General features: G+C 38.4%; 3 protein-coding genes across 6 annotated transcripts; all 3 read right to left on the reverse strand.

The window, feature by feature from the left end:
- Positions 1–148: 148 nt before the first annotated feature.
- Positions 149–10,212, reverse strand: LOC131015336 (ATP-dependent zinc metalloprotease FTSH 4, mitochondrial-like). 3 transcript variants are annotated; one of them, XM_057943701.1, is made up of 7 exons: positions 10,098–10,212; positions 3,846–3,930; positions 3,054–3,326; positions 2,660–2,896; positions 2,431–2,558; positions 1,591–2,067; positions 149–1,346 (listed from the first exon to the last, which is right to left on the reverse strand). In XM_057943701.1, exons 1-7 carry the CDS (start codon positions 10,122–10,124, stop codon positions 420–422), a joined length of 2,154 nt encoding a protein of 717 aa, XP_057799684.1. In that variant the 5' UTR covers positions 10,125–10,212; the 3' UTR covers positions 149–419. The 3 variants fall into 3 exon arrangements, with proteins under 3 accessions (XP_057799684.1, XP_057799685.1, XP_057799683.1); XM_057943702.1 differs by lacking the exon at positions 10,098–10,212 and adding an exon at positions 4,460–4,806 and having other exon boundaries at positions 2,431–2,555; XM_057943700.1 differs by lacking the exon at positions 10,098–10,212 and adding an exon at positions 4,460–4,769.
- Positions 5,837–10,238, reverse strand: LOC131015335 (ATP-dependent zinc metalloprotease FTSH 4, mitochondrial-like). 2 transcript variants are annotated; one of them, XM_057943698.1, is made up of 7 exons: positions 10,098–10,238; positions 9,538–9,622; positions 8,750–9,022; positions 8,357–8,593; positions 8,127–8,251; positions 7,300–7,776; positions 5,837–7,044 (listed from the first exon to the last, which is right to left on the reverse strand). In XM_057943698.1, the coding sequence occupies exons 1-7, from the start codon at positions 10,122–10,124 to the stop codon at positions 6,109–6,111; spliced, it is 2,160 nt and encodes a 719-aa protein (XP_057799681.1). In that variant the 5' UTR covers positions 10,125–10,238; the 3' UTR covers positions 5,837–6,108. The 2 variants fall into 2 exon arrangements, with proteins under 2 accessions (XP_057799681.1, XP_057799680.1); XM_057943697.1 differs by having other exon boundaries at positions 8,127–8,254.
- A 2,230-nt stretch (positions 10,239–12,468) lies between these two features.
- Positions 12,469–15,337, reverse strand: LOC131015381 (protein indeterminate-domain 12-like). Its single transcript, XM_057943761.1, has 4 exons — positions 15,144–15,337; positions 14,497–14,986; positions 14,021–14,420; positions 12,469–13,432 (listed from the first exon to the last, which is right to left on the reverse strand). Exons 2-4 carry the CDS (start codon positions 14,684–14,686, stop codon positions 12,628–12,630), a joined length of 1,395 nt encoding a protein of 464 aa, XP_057799744.1. The 5' UTR covers positions 14,687–14,986; positions 15,144–15,337; the 3' UTR covers positions 12,469–12,627.
- Between the last annotated feature and the right edge of the window lie 1,824 nt (positions 15,338–17,161).

Below are 17,161 nucleotides of genomic sequence, written 5' to 3' on the forward strand. Positions count from 1 at the left end.
GAAACAACAATCTCTTCACTGAAATTATTTTTATTCTCAAAAAGAATAAATTATTTTCATTCTCTTTCAAAACTTTATTTCAAATGAGATTTCTCATCCAAGTAAGAAGTGAATCTTTTTTTTATCCATATAGATTTGCCAGCATTCATAATTCAAGAAATGCAGCCCCCAACTCCATCTAATCGAGTTTATGATCCAAGTATAATACATTCAAATGAAAAATTATTTAATTTGAGGCTACAACACTAAGTTCATCATCTCCTACAAACCTACCCCATCATTTCTTCAATCAATGGAGTCTCTTCCGCAGCAACTAAGCAATCAAAAGTTTCAGCGATGTGTAATTTTAACCATATGCACAATCGAACCGACTCAACATCGTCTTACCAACGTCTTCTAGGTCGACCACGAAGGCCCGGTTAAGACCCCACCGGGGCGGGGCCTTTTGCTTGGGCTGCGGCCGTTGCAGCCGATGCAGCGGCGGCTGCTGCAGCGGCTGCAGCAGCGGCAGGATTGGGTAGCGACGGGGGAGAGGGCTTTGACGGGGGACTGCTCTGCACCGCGATGGCCTGCTGCTGTTGCTGCGTATCTTGAGAGTTCATCTGAGCGAGCAGCTCCTTGATTTGAGCCCCCGAGAGCGTCTCCTTTTCGAGCAAGGCGTTGGCGAGGGCGTGAAGCTCCTTCTCATGCGTCGTGAGGATGGTCTTGGCGTTGTTGTAAGCTGTTTCGAGGAGTTCCTTCACTTCCTTTTCGATGAGGAGTCGGGTCTCGGTGCTCATGCTCCTACCGTTGTCGTTGTAGTTGTGAGTGACGACGCCCACCTCTCTGCTCATGCCGTACTTGGTCACCATTGCTCTTGCAAGTTTGGTTGCTTGCCAGAGATCGCTTGATGCGCCCGAGGTCACCTCACTTTCCCCGAAGATCAGCTCCTCCGCGACCCTACCGCCCATGCAGACATTAAGACGGGCAAGCATCTGCTTCCTCGATATACTGGTCTCATCTTTGTCGGGTAGTTGAGAGACCATCCCAAGAGCCATCCCACGTGGAACAATAGTCGCTTTGTGCACGGGTAATGCTCCATCTGTGTGTATGGCTACGAGGGCGTGACCGCCCTCGTGGTACGCTGTCAGCTTGCGCGATTCATCAGATATAACTGCTGATTTGCGCTCGCTTCCCATCAAGATTTTATCCTTGGCATGTTCAAGATAAGCCATAGTCACTGCTTTGGCACCATCCATCGCAGCCTTCACAGCAGCGACATTCACCAAGTTCGCAAGCTCCGCACCAGAAAAGCCTGGGGTACCTCTTGCAATGATACTTAGATCGACGTCGTCTCCCTTGAGAACCTGTGAGATGACATACAAAGTTAGAACTGTCTATCATGCATATATATACCACGTTAATTTTACAAGAGAAAAAAGATAAATTATCAGAGTAGAATTCATGATGCAGTATCATGACCATATATGAAGCTACAGCCAATTTAAGACGTTGCGGATCTCCACAATAAGAGACATATTCAGAAATCAGCAAACACAAGATATGAAGAACAAAAACCTAAACAGAAAATTCCAGCTTGAACCTTGTTACCTTTGATAAGTAAAAGTCCAAAATCTGCCTCCGCCCTTCAACATCAGGATTTGGAACGACAATATGGCGATCAAATCTTCCGGGTCTCACCAGTGCTTTATCCAATGACTCTGGAAAATTGGTAGCAGCGATCACAATAATCCCTTCATTCTGTTTGAAGCCATCCAGCTCAACAAGCAACTGGTTTAAGGTCATCCTCAGGTGCTGCTGATCCTTCGGATTACGGCTCCCTCCTATGGCATCAAGCTCATCCATGAAAATTATACACGGCGAACTCTTCTTTGCAGCAGCAAACAGATCCCTCACTCTACGTGCTCCAACACCAACAAACATTTCTTCAAATTCACTGCCGCTGCAACAAAAGAATGGAACACCAGCTTCTCCGGCTATGGCTCTTGCCAACATAGTTTTCCCCGTGCCGGGGGGGCCATACAACAGAACACCTTTGGGAAGCTTGCCGCCAAGTCGTGTGAAACGCTGTAGTGAACAAGATAACCATAATGAAATCCACAAATCATTCATAACCTAGCAAAAGCATGTCCCTCGACAAACCCCTTCTCCCAATAAACGGTGGAATACTAATCATAATCTTGATGACAAGAGAGAATAAGGCAAATGCTGAAATAATGTAAACAAAATTCAAATTAACAAATCATCTCAATTGAAGACAGATTTCTACCATACTTCAGGGTGGTTACCAGGCTATTTAAAAATATACAAGCTGTTTTAGGGTTTACATTTCCAGGTGTATTCAAGCAGATATTATGCATTTTTCATTCTTTGCATCTGAAAACTGACAAAAAGACCTGCACAATGATAACAGACTCATGTCACAGTTACCTTAGGATCACGAAGGTAATGAACAATTTCTTCCAACTCAGCTTTTGCCTCATCAACTCCCTTCACATCATTGAACTTAGTATTAGATTCCATAATGGGTCGCACCTCTTCATGTAAACCAAGTCCTGCTAAGAGCAAACAATTATGATAGCTAGGAGCCTAGGACACACATAAATCAGTCAGAAAAGCAACTGAACGAACAAGCAGTTCACAAAGGATATATCAGTACCTTTACCAATTCCTCTATCCTCAATGAGTGCACCAAAACCTGACATGAGGAGGAAAACAACACCCAAAGAACGGATAGTACGCCATATCTGCTCTTTGAAATGTCCTCCTTCAGCAGTCACCATATGTATAGGAGCACTTGCAGTACCAAGAATCCCATCTTTTGAAGATTTCCCTACATTTCTGAAAGCCGAAAGAGCTCCAACACTTTCTTCATCCACCAATGAGTTAGTAGCTCCTAAGATCAAAAAAGGTTCTTTAAAACCAAAATATATTTATTTTAACAGAATTTGCAGCAATATGTGAAGGGAGCTCAATTGGTAGGGGCCATTCATAAAGGCTAGTCCATAAAGCTGATTACGAAAGGTTTGGAGGAACAGGTTCTTTTGACTCACCTCTGCGCAACGCCCTAAACAGCTCGCTTTCATCAAGTTTATCAAGCCTAACAAGTGCTTTGACATATTCAGCAAGAGCAGATGGATTAGCATGTAGCGATGGATGGCTCTCAAACAGCCTTACGACTTCCTCTGGATCATTTCGGCGAGAGAGCTCTTTAAGATATGCCGCATCAATTGATCTCTCTGATTCACGCAATCTACGAGCTAAACTACCAAAGTGATTCGGCTTTCCTAAGGTACTTGTTCCCAAGGGACTCAAAAGCTTGTGCACTAGATAAGAAAATTAAAGATTCAGAAACATGCGGACGCAATGGTAAAATGAAGTTACTATACAAAAACCACAGCATTAGAAGTTTTCACTTAATAAACAAATCTGGACATTGCAATCCCGACTCCCGAGTGAACTTTGAGGTGCCATATACTACAAATGCAAGCTGTAGATGGAAGCAGGGAACAAGAAAGGCTCACAAAAAGAAACTCCACAATTGCAAACCGAAAGGTAGATGATTACCATTGAATCATATGTACCAATAACCTATTACACAGCGGTCCCCACCAAATATTATCATTTTGGAGCCAAAACAACTTATATGAATAATGACAAGGCATACTTTCCTAAAGTGCCAAGAAAGTTATCAAAACTATGCTCATATGAAACCTAAGCCACTGAAATCTGAACTAATCCAATCATACATGCTCAAAATCCATTCCATCTGACCATGTTAGCAATAAAGATCAGTTAGATTGAGTAGGGTAGCAAGTTTGAGCCTAACAGAGACTGGTGCATACCTCCTCCCCTAGTGTAAGGGGAAGCTCGATACGGTCGAGCAGCCAAATTGCTCAGCTGCCTCAACTGAGACTCCTGTCTTCTGACCTGAAACCACAAATGCATTTTTCATGTAAGACCAGAGATTGTAGCATAAGGACTCTTTCTAAAACAAGATGAATTCAACTAAACGCGCATTAAGACGATAGCTTCTGGAGTAACAAAGCACCAATAACATTACATCAAAACACAGCTTGGTGAGAACAAATAATCATTAAAAATCCTAAAGAGAGCTAATCAGAGCCGTAGATTGGCTGATAAAATTTCAATCTTTCTTCTGAAAGCTAATTAAAGCATGTTTTTTTATAAAGGATCATCCTGATAATGATCGCAATATATGTGTATTCATTAATTAATCTAAACCCCGCAAAATCGATCAATAATTCCTCCGAAATACATTAAACAAGAACGCAAGGCCTTCAAATTTACACTCGCCGCATCTCAAAACATCGAACGACACAACCCCAAAATTAGGGTTTTCGATTCCACACTGCATCGAATCACAACAGAGCTAAAACTCACACCTAAAATCCACAATCCACCGAAATACATACAAAAACAAATAAATCCAATTAACCTGATTCATGAGGCGCCTCAGTGCCATCTTCTTTCTCCAATAGCGACAGCAGACGCGGAAAAATGAAACCCAGAAGAGATGAAAATATTAATTAAAACGACAAAAACACACACTCCTCAACTCCTCTTTTCTGTTGTTAATCTGGGCGCCGATTGGAGAGCGCGCATAAATTGATCCAAAATGTGAAGAAGAGAGAGAGAGAGAGAGAGAGAGAGAGAGAGGGAGAGAGAAGACGAGGACAATATCGATATTATTTCAGAAATTACTCGCTGCTTGTTGCTAAAATGTGCACCGTGTTACATTGCGCACCTGTAGATGACTAACGCATTATTTGGGACTTTAATTTATTTTTATTTTCAATTTTTGGGGAAAATGGACTTCTTCACCAAATGAATTATTCAAATACAATATTTTAAAATTTTATTCATATTATTTGGGACTTTAATTTATTTTTATTTTCAATTTTTGGGGAAAATGGACTTCACCAAATGAATCATTCAAATACAATATTTTAAAATTTTATTCATTAGGTCACTTGTTGCAAATCCAAATTACATTCCCCAAAGAAAAGTTACATTACCAAAAAAAAAAAAAAGGTCTCTTATTATCACCGTTTACTCGAGTGTAAATGGCATTAACATTAGTACTAAATGACACTAACACTAACACTATATTAAAATGATATTGACACTATTTTATTTTACAAATGACATTATTATATAATATAAATAACACTATCTCAAAATGACACAAACACTATATTGAAATGAAACTATCATGTTATTAAAACAATACCAATACACCCGAGTTTACATGAGATTTTGTGGGGGGAAAAAGGGTAAATATCATGAAAACCCCTGAACTATATCCATTTTATCAAAAATACCCTGAAACTTTCGAAATGTTATTTAAACCCTCAAACTATCAAGTTTTTATCAAATATATCCCGCATCTATTTTCCGGTCACCAGAAATGTGATGTGACTCGCCGGATCCCACAATATAATTTATATTCTATTTTTTTTAAATGACATGGAAAAAACGACTTCGTTTCGTACCATATATTCTATCGTGTTTATCCCTAATTCTAGGTTATTATCGTGAATTTCAAACACGATAGAAGTGAATTTTAAATTTCAGAGTGGATTTTTTTAAATGATATGGTACGAAACGACTTTGTTTTTGCCATTGTATTTTTTAAAAAATAGAATATAAATTACATTGTGGCATCCGGTGAGCCAAATCACATTTTTGGTGACTGAAAAATAGATGCAGGATATATTTGATAAAAATCTGATAGTTTGAGGGTTTAGAGAACATTTTGAAAGTTTCAGGGTATTTTTGATAAAGCGGGTATACTTCAGGGGTTTTCATGATATTTACCCTCAAAAAAGTGTACATTACCAAAAATCCAAAATTTGATCGTTTATTATTTTGCACTAATATATACAGCTTATAATAAAATGAGGCTACAAAACTAAGTTCATCATCTCCTACAAACCTACCCATCATTTCTTCAAACAATGGAGTCTCTTCCGCAGCAACTAAGCAACCAAAAGTTACAGCAATGTGTAATTTTAACCATATGCACAATCGAACAGACTCAACATCCTCTTACCAACGTCTTCTAGGTCGAGCACGAGGGCCCGGTTAAGACCCCACCGGGGCGGGACCTTTCGTTTGGGCTGCGGCCGTTGCAGCCGATGCGGCGGCTGCTGCTGCTGCAGCGGCTGCGGCCGCAGCAGGATTGGGTAGCGATGGGGGAGAGGGCTTTGATGGGGGACTACTCTGCACGGCGATGGCCTGCTGCTGCTGCTGCTGCTGCGTATCTTGAGAGTTCATCTGCGCGAGTAGGTCCTTGATTTGAGCCCCCGAGAGCGTCTCCTTTTCGAGCAAGGCGTTGGCGAGGGCGTGCAGCTCCTTCTCGTGCGTGGTGAGGATGGTCTTGGCGTTGTCGTAAGCTGTTTCGAGGAGTTCCCTCACTTCCTTTTCGATGAGGAGTCGGGTATCGGTGCTCATGCTCCTACCGTCGTCGTTGTAGTTGTGAGTGACGACGCCCACCTCTTTGCTCATACCGTAACTGGTCACCATTGCTCTTGCAAGTTTGGTTGCTTGCAAGAGATCGCTTGATGCGCCGGAGGTCACCTCACTTTCCCCGAAGATCAGCTCCTCCGCGACCCTACCGCCCATGCCGACATCAAGATCGGCGAGCATCTTCTTCCTCGATACACTGGTCTCGTCTTTGTCGGGCAGCTGAGAGACCATCCCAAGAGACATCCCACGTGGAACGATAGTCGCTTTGTGCACGGGTAATGCTCCATCTGTGTGTATGGCTACGAGGGCGTGACCGCCCTCGTGGTACGCTGTCAGCTTGCGCGATTCATCAGATATAACTGCTGATTTGCGCTCGCTTCCCATCAAGATTTTATCCTTGGCATGTTCAAGATAAGCCATAGTCACTGCTTTGGCACCATCCATCGCAGCCTTCACAGCAGCGACATTCACCAAGTTCGCAAGCTCCGCACCAGAAAAACCCGGGGTTCCTCTTGCGACGATACTTACATCGACGTCGTCTCCCTTCAGAACCTGTGAGATGACATACAAAGTTAGAACTGTCTATCATGCATATATATTCCACATTAATTTTACAAGAGAAACAAGATAATTAGTAGAATTCATGACGAATTATCATGATAGATATGACCATATATGAAGCTACAACTGCCAATTTAAGACGTTGCGGATCTCCACAATAGAAGACATATTCACAAATCAGCAAACAAGAGATGTGAAGAACATATCAAAAACCTATACAGAAAATTCCAGCCTGAACCTTGTTACCTTTGACATGTAAAACTCCAAGATCTGCCTCCGCCCTTCAACGTCAGGATTTGGAACGACAATATGGCGATCAAATCTTCCGGGTCTCACCAGTGCTTTATCCAAAGACTCTGGAAAATTGGTAGCAGCTATCACAATAATCCCTTCATTCTGTTTAAAGCCGTCCAGCTCAACAAGCAACTGGTTTAAGGTCATCCTCAGGTGCTGCTGGTCCTTCGGATTACGGCTCCCTCCTATGGCATCAAGCTCATCCATGAAAATTATACACGGCGAATTCTTTTTTGCAGCAGCAAACAGATCCCTCACTCTACGTGCTCCAACACCAACAAACATTTCTTCAAATTCACTGCCGCTGCAACAGAAGAATGGAACACCAGCTTCTCCGGCTATGGCTCTTGCCAACATAGTTTTCCCCGTGCCGGGGGGGCCATATAACAGAACACCTTTGGGAAGCTTGCCGCCAAGTCGTGTGAAACGCTGTAGTGAACAAGATAACCATAATGAAATCCACTATCCTTTCATAACCTAGCAAAAGCATGTCCCTCAACAAATCCCTTCTCCCAATAAAGCGTGGAATACTAATCATAATCTTGATGACGAGAGAATAAGGCAAATGCTCAAATAATGTAAACAAAATTTAAATTAACAAATCATGTCAACTCAAGACAGCTATCTACCATATTTCAGGGTGGTTACCAGGCTATTTAAAGTAGTAGGGTTTACATTTCCAGGTATATTCAAGCAGATAATATACATTTTTCATTCTTTGCATCTGAAAACAGACAAAAAAGACCTGCACATTGATAATAGACTCATGACGCAGTTACCTTAGGATCACGAAGGTAATGAACAATTTCTTCCAACTCAGCTTTTGCCTCATCAACTCCCTTCACATCACTGAACTTAGTATTAGATTCCATAATGGGTCGCACCTCTTCATGTAAACCAAGTCCTGCTAAGAGCAAACAATTATGATAGCTAGGAGCCTAGGACACACATAAATCAGTCAGAAAAGCAACTGAACGAACAAGCAGTTCACAAAAGGATATATCAGTACCTTTACCAATTCCTCTATCCTCAATGAGTGCACCAAAACCTGACATGAGGAGGAAACCAACACCCAAAGCACGGATAGTACGCCATATCAGTTCTTTGAAATACCCTCCTTCAGCAGTCACCATATGTATAGGAGCACTTGAAGTACCAAGAAACCCATCTTTTGAAGATTTCCCTACATTTCTGAAAGCCGAAAGAGCTCCAACACTTTCTTCATCCACCAATGAGTTAGTAGCTCCTGAGATCAACAAAGGTGCTTTAAAACCAAAATATATTCATTTAACTGAATTTACAGCCATATGTGAAGGGAGCTCAATTGGTGGGGGCCATTCATAAAGGCCAGTTCATAAAGCTGATTAAGAAAGTTTTGGAGGAACATGTTCTTTTAACTCACCTCTGCGCAACGCCCTAAACAGCTCGCTTTCATCAAGTCTATCAAGCCTAACAAGCGCTTTGACATATTCGGCAAGAGCAGATGGATTAGCATGTAGCGATGGATGGCTCTCAAACAGCCTTATGACTTCCTCTGGATCATTTCGGCGAGAGAGCTCCTTAAGATATGCAGCATCGATTGATCTCTCTGATTCACGCAATCTACGAGCTAAACTACCAAAGTGATTCGGCTTTCCTAAGGTACTTGTTCCCAAGGGACTCAAAAGCTTGTGCACTAGATAAGAAAATTAAAGATTCAGAAACATGCGGATGCAATGGTAAAATGAAGTTACTATATATAAGTGACAAAAACCACAGCATTAGAAGTTTTCACTTAATAAACTAATCTGGACATTGCAATTCCGACTCCCGAGTGAACTTTGAGGTGCCATATACTACAAATGTAAGCTGTAGATGGAAGCAGGGAACAGGAAAGGCTCACAAAAAGAAACTCCGTAGTTGCAAACCGAAAGGTAGATGATTACCATTGAATCATATGTACCAATAACATATTACACAGCGGTCCACACCAAATATTATCATTGGATCATTTTGGAGCTAAAACACCTTATATGAATAAGTGCCAAGAAACTTATCAAAACTATGCTAATATGAAACCTATGCCACTGAAGTCTGAACTAATCCAATCATACATGCTCAAAATCCATTCCATCTGACCATGTTAGCAATAAAGATCAGTTAGATTGAGTAGGGTAGCAAGTTTGAGCCTAACAAAGGACTGGTGCATACCTCCTCCCATAGTGTAAGGGGAAGCTCGATACGGTCGAGCAGCCAAATTTCTCAGCTGCCTCAACTGAGACTCCTGTCTTCTGACCTGAAGCCACAAATGCATTTTTCATGTAAGACCAGAGATTGTAGCATACGGACTCTATCTAAAACAAGATGAATTCAACTAAACGTGCATTAAGACGATAGCTTCTATAGTAACAAAGCACCAATAACATTACATCAAAACACAGCTTGGTGAGAACAAATAATCAATAAAAATCCCAAAGAGAGCTAATCAGAGCTGTAAACTGGCTGATAAAATTTCAATCTTTCTTCTGAAAGCTAATTAAAGCATGTTTTTTTTTAAAGGGATCATACTGATAATGATCGCAATACATGTGTATTCATTAATTAATCTAAACGCGCAAAATCGATCAATAATTCCTCCGAAATACATTAAACAAGAAAGCAAATGTCTTCAAATTTACACTCGCCGCATCTCAAAACAACAGAGCTAAAACTCACTCCTAAAATCCACAATCCACTGAAATACATACAAAAACAAATAAAATCCAATTAACCTGATTGATGAGGCGCCTCAGTGCCATCTTTCTCCAACAGCATCAGCAGACGCGGAAAAATGAAACGCAGAAAAGATGAAAATAATAATTAAAACGAAAAAGCACACACTCTTCAACTCCTCTTTTCAGTTGTTAATCTAGGCGCCGATTTAAGAGCACACATAAATTGATCCAAAATGTGAAGAAGAGAGAGAGAGAGAAGGCGAGGACAATATCGATATTTTTTCAGAAAAATGGACTTCTACACCAAATGACTTAACGCATTATGTCATTTTTTGCAAACATTTCCCAAAGAAAAGTTAAATTAGGAAAAAAACCCAAATTTGATCATTTATTATTTTCCACTAGTATGTATATAGCTTATAATATACTAATAAAATAGGTTAAATATATTACAGTCAAACACACGATATTTTTTTTGTGAGATTAAATAACTTTTTTCTGAGAATGAGACAATAACATTTTTTTTTTTTGAAAACACATTTTTTTTAATGATGTATATAGACGAAGTCAAGAAAAAGAATAAGCCTGGCCCATATGGTAACAATTTTTAGATGGCCCAATTATTAAATTGTGGGTCCATAATTAAAATAGAGACAAAATGGTTTCGAAATTTGCTTCAGCCTACAAATATACAAATATATGGACCATTGTGATATGCTACTTGCTAGAGTATTATTTTTTTGAATTGGGTTTGGATCCGATCCAAATTCATTGTCCAAAAAATTAAATCCAAATCTATAAGATCCACAAAATTTTAGGCTCATACTCGAATCCATATCTTTCTATTTTTTTAAATAAATTTGTAAATGAAATAAAATTCATAACAACACCATAAGAATTGTTTAGAATTTCTACAATTATTTAAAAATAGATTTTCACTCTATAATTCATTCAAATGTAAAAAAAATAGTCCAACCCAAGTCATAATTTTATGAAAATAATAATCACCCAAGTGTTAACCAATACGACGCATTCAATATCAATAACATATAGTTGTGACGATTAAAGTAAGGCCGTGAGACGAGGGAATACATGTTTTTGAATGTAAATGAACAAGGGATAGACTCAATACTAAGTTACAAAAAATTAAAATCTGAAGTTGGGTCTCAAAAATTATCAACCATATCCATATCCGAAGTTTAGAATAGTGGCTCAGATCCAGTCCAAATCCGTTAAATCCTATTTTTGAAAGATCCAAAACACTTGAACCTACAAATTTGGATCGAATCCAAGATCCACTATCATCCCTACGTGACATTAATGAACAAAAAAATCTATATCAATTTGGCAACAATTAGAAAGCAATGATATTATAGAAAGGAGAAAATAAAATTCAAACTTTACATTATTTTTAGCATATATATAATTTAACTATGTTCAAATATGTTATGATTCAAATATAGATACTCTTGATTCTCCCACATATATAATATATTAGTAGTGTGTGTGTGTGTGTGAAATATGACGTCGAAAGAACATGTGTACCTTATGGTAGAAAAGTGGTACAAATGTTAGAAGAATCTTACTCAATAACAGATGTGGAAAATCAAGAAAGTGATGGTACCAACAGCCGTGCTTCTTCATCTTGTTTCTTCTATCAAGAAATGGTGGCCATCATTTTTTTATATTTAAAAAAAAAATTACCTTCCATATATGTTAATAACACGTACAATAATCACATGGTGACCTACACATGCACCTATAAATTAACATGTACATATATATTTTTTGTAGCTTCATATATATATAAGGTTATGTTTGTTGCATTTCATTTGAATTTCACTTCATTTTTGAAGTAGTTGTTTCCTCTTCCTAGATGTTTTATTTTTTATTTTATTTTTTAAATAGAATATCTATGTACATGCTACTATATAATGTTTCGGAATAATTGATTATCGAATCAATAAGCCTGATTGAAATTCGTAGCAATTAATATACAGGTATATTTTATATATTAAGATGCGTTCAATTTGATAACTCATATATAGTGTATTTGATCATCTAATTAACTGCGTATATTAGTGAACCAATATACGTTTTTATGGTTATTATATATATAACACTAAAAAGTTTTACGTTTATATATTTCTAGGTATTATTTCATATTATATACTGAAATTCAAATCCTAACAAACAACACAAAAACTATAATTATCTTTGTCAATATATCATGTACGTTTTTCATATGTATAATATATATGAAGTTTGATACTAATCAAGAAGAGAATTAGAACCAATACATGTTACAATACTCATAATCTTAATTAAAGAAAAAAAAATGAACAAACTCTAGCAAATAAACAATGTTATGTCGATCGAATTGAACAAAATATATTGATACAAATGAAACAAGAAAAAACATAAAAACTGCAATAAACAAAAAAAGGATGTTTCATTAGCTCTTCTTATAGAGTTAACTCCATATTTGATCAAATTAACACAACAAAATATCAATAATATGTCCAACCAAAAATCCCTCCCACAAAAAATTGGACATAAAAAAAAAAAAAAAAAAAGATAACTAAATTCAACTTTGCCAATTTTGATGATCAAACGAATTAGATGAACTCCCCATTTGATCAAGGCCAGCCATATTGCTAAAATCCCTATGTGGGAACGCCCTCAACCCTAAAAAATCCCTCGTCATCCCATCATCGCCGCCGCCGCCGATGCCGCCGCCGCCGCCCTCTTTCCTCATCCCCATGAAATGCCCATCTTGTTGACTAAAGCTCTGCAAATTACTCCTCTTGGCACTGAACATCCCATTGAAACTATCCTCAAACCCTTGAAATCCGCTCGTCGACGGCATCGCCGCCGCGGCGGCGGCGGCCATGGCCATATTCTCCTTCATGCTCTCCATGCAGCCGCCGCCGTATGCGGCCAAGCCATGCACGAACTCTTCACGTGATTGCAAGCCAGCTGTAGAAGCCGCGGATGAGGTGGCGCAGAACCCCACGTGGTGATGGGGTCGGCTCTCGTGATCCGACCCCTGCTGGTACGGGTGCGGGGCCATCTTCCCGCCCCCGCCCCCGCTCATGGTCACCCCCATCTGCGCGGCCTTCTGCAGCAGCGCCGTGGCCGACATCAGCGACGGCGCCGCGGCAGGCGGCGGCGCCTGCGGCGCCGCGAAGGGGCTCTCCCCGAACGGGTCGTTCGGGGAGAGCCAGGGCGGGAGGGTGAAATTTAGGGTTTCTTGCTTGAGGTTTGGGAAATTAGGGTTGGTGAAGGCGTGGATTTGGGCGTGGTTGATAGGGGCTGTTTGGGGCATGGACCTCGAGCTCTCTTCGGCTAAGGCGTCGCAGAAGGCTCTGTGCGTGATGAAACTGTCGCGCCTGTGAAGAATACAAACAACGCAAACAAACAAGGCGCTAAACAACAAAGGCAACAAAACGAAACGAGAGAGAGAGAGAGAATAGTAAGTAAAAATCATAATGCATCTCTCCAAATAGTAGTGCACTGTGCAGTCATCATAGTCTCTCTCCAAAAAAAAAAACAACTCTGCCTGCTTCATTGCTTGTGTGTGTTTCTCTCACTAGCTTTCTCTCACACACACAACACGCACTGATGCAAAATTCGTCAACCCTTTGTGTTTATGCCATCATTTTTTAGCTCAAATTAATAGACAGATGGTGTGTACTAGACATAAAACAAATTTACTGTTCTCGATGCAAGGAATTTGCTTTTTTTTCTATCAGAAAAAAAAGAAAGTATAGCTGCAAATTAGTGTTACTTTATTTCCTACCCCACCCCCCCCCCACCCCACCCTCCACCCTAAAAAATTGTTTTGCTTTGCTTTTTTTTTTTTAATTTTTATAGTATTCAAGTCTCCTCCAACTAATCCTTCTAAATAAACTCAAATTCAGTAACAACAACAACAACAACAATAATAATAATAATAATTATCAATATAGATTAATTACCTGGAGAAGAGGGTACCGCAATCACATCGGTACTCGCGGGTGCCGCATATCTTGGAATGGGCCTTCCAATCCGACTGGACGGCGTAGCGCTTCGAGCATTTCTCGCACTTCCACTTCTTCTCGCCGTGCTTCCTAAAGAAGTGCTTCTTGATCCCCGTGAGGTCCCCCAGGGCCCGAGCCGGGTCGTGGTGGACGCAGCTCGGCTCGGGGCACACGTACACCTTCTTCCTCACCACCTCCTTGCTGCTCCTCTGCTTGAGCTTCCACGGCAGGTTGTGGCCCCGCCGGTGGAGCTGCAGGTTCTGATCCCTCTGGAAACCCTTGCTGCAGATCTCGCACACGAACCGGTTCGTCGCCATCAGCGCGTGCGGCGACAGCGCCACCACCTCGGCGTCCGGATCTAAATTCAACCCACAAATTAAAATCAAAATAAAAATATATCACTAAACTTTCTAAAAATTAATTAATTAACATACCTGGATTGCCAGGTAGGTTTCTTCTCTTCTTGGGAGGTGGAGGCTGTGATGGGTTGTACATATGCTGCTGTGGGATTGTACCTCCACCACCCATTTCATTAACGTTGGAGCTCGAATTGATGCTTGCTTCATTCGATATCGCCGACGTTAAATTCGACAAAGAATCATCTACTCCCATGCCTTGTAACATTTTTATTTTATTCTTTTTTTTCCTATTTTTTTTATTACCTAATTTTTTCTAGTATATATAAATCTAAAAGCACTAGATAGGCTAGCTACTACTACACCTTTATCTTTTGATGAGTCAAGAATTCAGCTTTTCATCATTATTTTTTGCTATTGATTATTATCTGCAGATTAAAGAAAACCCTAAATTGGGAAAAAAGGTTCACATAAAGTTGAAGATGATGAAACCTATTACATAAAGGTCAACGCAAAGCTTTCATCACTGCAAATCCATGCCTCTCTTTCTTCTTCTTCTTCACAAACCCTAAAAAATATGACCAAAAAAAAAGTTGAATTAATAAACACACACAAAACACACAGTAAAGACTCATGTATGTGTGTGTATATATATATATATATATGTTTGTGTGTGTGAGATATATATTGCAAATCATAGAAAGAAGGCAAAAAAAAAATAGTACTATGAAATTTAGTTTCCTAGAGCTCCAAAAATCCTATAGCTTTTACAATAAAAACATCGCCTGTTGCTGCTAAAACCAACAAGATGAAAACAGTAGAGAGAGAGAGAGAGAGAGAGAGGGAGAGAGAGAGGTGTGGATGAGAAGGTATCTCTTATTTCTTCATCCCAATCAAAACCAATTAAGCCAACAGGCATTTCTTACGTTTCACTTTGTCTTTTCCTTTGTTTTCTTTCACCTCCTTCAATAATTGCAGTTGTTTTTTTTCTTTTTTGCCTAAGCAATTAACAAAAAATTTAACGTGAATTAATTTACTGTGTGGAATAAAAGTGGCTAGTTTTTACAGTAAAACTGAACGACAGCCAATTATTATAACTGTACCTTTTCTGTAATAATTAGAGAATTTAGGCACTTGTTCATTCACATGCATGATTTGATATACTCCCTCAGATTTTTTTTAAGTGTCCTATTAAGATAAATTTATTGTTCTTTTTTAAGTGTCCTATTTCAAAATTTGAGAATAAAAAATGACAAAGTTTCTACTTTACCCCTTTTTAAATGTCCTATTTCAAAATTTGAGAATAAATTTATTACACTTTGAAAATAATAAATATGGGCACAAAAGTAATACTCCAACTTCCTTGATATATGTACTTTTTTTCCATGGGACACTTAAAAAAAACAGAGGGAGTAATTAATTAGCAATTAATGTTATCTTTGTAGGATTAATAAATAAATTAATTAGTTAATTAATCCAAGTAGGAGCTGAGGAGTGAGGACATGTACTCACGGAAAGCTGTTGAAATATTGTTTCCTACTCAACTATCGATGAAATGAAACCATTGTAAAATCAAATTGATTCATATAATACATATATTTATAATTTACAGTTTAAACAATTAATTTATATAATAAATAAATAAATTATCGTAGTTTCAAATAAATATAGATAATTAAAATTATGGGGATCTTACTATCTTATAATGACATATATATAAATTATCTTTAAAAATAAAAATAAATAAGGATATTATTGTTACATCAAAAATTAAACCATTCCACACTGAGTTACTTTAGGCTAAAAGCATAGCCGAATAATCAAATTAACCAGATCGGTTTAGACGGTTCAAAAGCTTATAAGATATAGTTTCTCATAACTTATAAATTGTCAAAGTGTTTAAATAATTGAACTTGTAAATTATATAAATAACTTTTCATTAAAGAGAGAAAAATATTTGTTAGATAGAGAAATGGATGAATTTGAAAGGTTATATGATGAAAAATAATAGTTGAATAATATTTGTAAAATGATCGTTACATACATACATGCTTCAACCACAAAAAATAATGCTAGAAAGGGGCGGCACAAGTTTTAATAAAAATAGTTAAGTAAATTGTGAGTAGAAAAATGATAAAGTAGGATTTATAATGATAAACAGTAATTGTATTGCGATGAGAGAATATACGATAGAAAGTATCCAAAAATAGAAAAGAACTACTCTCTACTCTCCTCGTCACACTAATTACCATTTTGGGTTATCCCATTATTATCGTTCTATTTCTATAAAAAGTACTAATAATTAACCCTTCAAAATATGTTGGTCCAACCATTTTAAACCACTTTACATATAATTATACTTAATCTATGTGCCTAAAATTTTAGAACAACAATAGTGAGACGTATGGATACTAACTTTTGTGAACGACCCAAAATCGCAAAAAGATACTCCCTCCATCCCACTCTAATAGTCCTGTTTTCATTTTCGGGACGTCCCATTAGAATAATCATGTTTCTATTTTTGGTAATGATTTTAACTACAAACAATGTAGCCCCACACACTTTTACACTCAAAAAACAAGTTTCTTAATTAATCTTTGTGCCGAAAAGAAACGTGACTATTCTACTGGGACGGAGGGAGTATTATATGAAAAAATAAATTAGGATAAAAAAGCTTGTTTTTCAAAAAGTTCATACACTCCAAAAATTTATTTTTAGAACTTAATTAAAATTTGAATAATCT

Source organism: Salvia miltiorrhiza, chromosome 3 (genome assembly GCF_028751815.1).
Source record: "Salvia miltiorrhiza cultivar Shanhuang (shh) chromosome 3, IMPLAD_Smil_shh, whole genome shotgun sequence".
Lineage (NCBI taxonomy): Eukaryota > Viridiplantae > Streptophyta > Magnoliopsida > Lamiales > Lamiaceae > Salvia > Salvia miltiorrhiza.

Excerpts from the sequence above, each read along its gene's own strand:
- LOC131015335 (XM_057943697.1), bottom strand. The coding sequence starts at position 10,124 with ATGGCACTGAGGCGCCTCATCAATCAG. Across the intron at positions 9,623-10,097 it reads TGAGGCGCCTCATCAATCAG|GTCAGAAGACAGGAGTCTCA; the intron begins GTTAATTGGATT and ends TTGTGGCTTCAG. Across the intron at positions 7,777-8,126 it reads ATTACCTTCGTGATCCTAAG|CGTTTCACACGACTTGGCGG; the intron begins GTAACTGCGTCA and ends TGTTCACTACAG.
- LOC131015336 (XM_057943701.1), bottom strand. The coding sequence starts at position 10,124 with ATGGCACTGAGGCGCCTCATCAATCAG. Across the intron at positions 2,897-3,053 it reads GTTTAGGGCGTTGCGCAGAG|GAGCTACTAACTCATTGGTG; the intron begins GTGAGTCAAAAG and ends TTTTGATCTTAG. Across the intron at positions 2,068-2,430 it reads ATTACCTTCGTGATCCTAAG|CGTTTCACACGACTTGGCGG; the intron begins GTAACTGTGACA and ends TGTTCACTACAG.
- LOC131015381 (XM_057943761.1), bottom strand. The coding sequence starts at position 14,686 with ATGTTACAAGGCATGGGAGTAGATGATTCTTTGTCGAATTTAACGTCG. Across the intron at positions 14,421-14,496 it reads AAACCTACCTGGCAATCCAG|ATCCGGACGCCGAGGTGGTG; the intron begins GTATGTTAATTA and ends GGTTGAATTTAG. Across the intron at positions 13,433-14,020 it reads TGCGGTACCCTCTTCTCCAG|GCGCGACAGTTTCATCACGC; the intron begins GTAATTAATCTA and ends TATTCTTCACAG.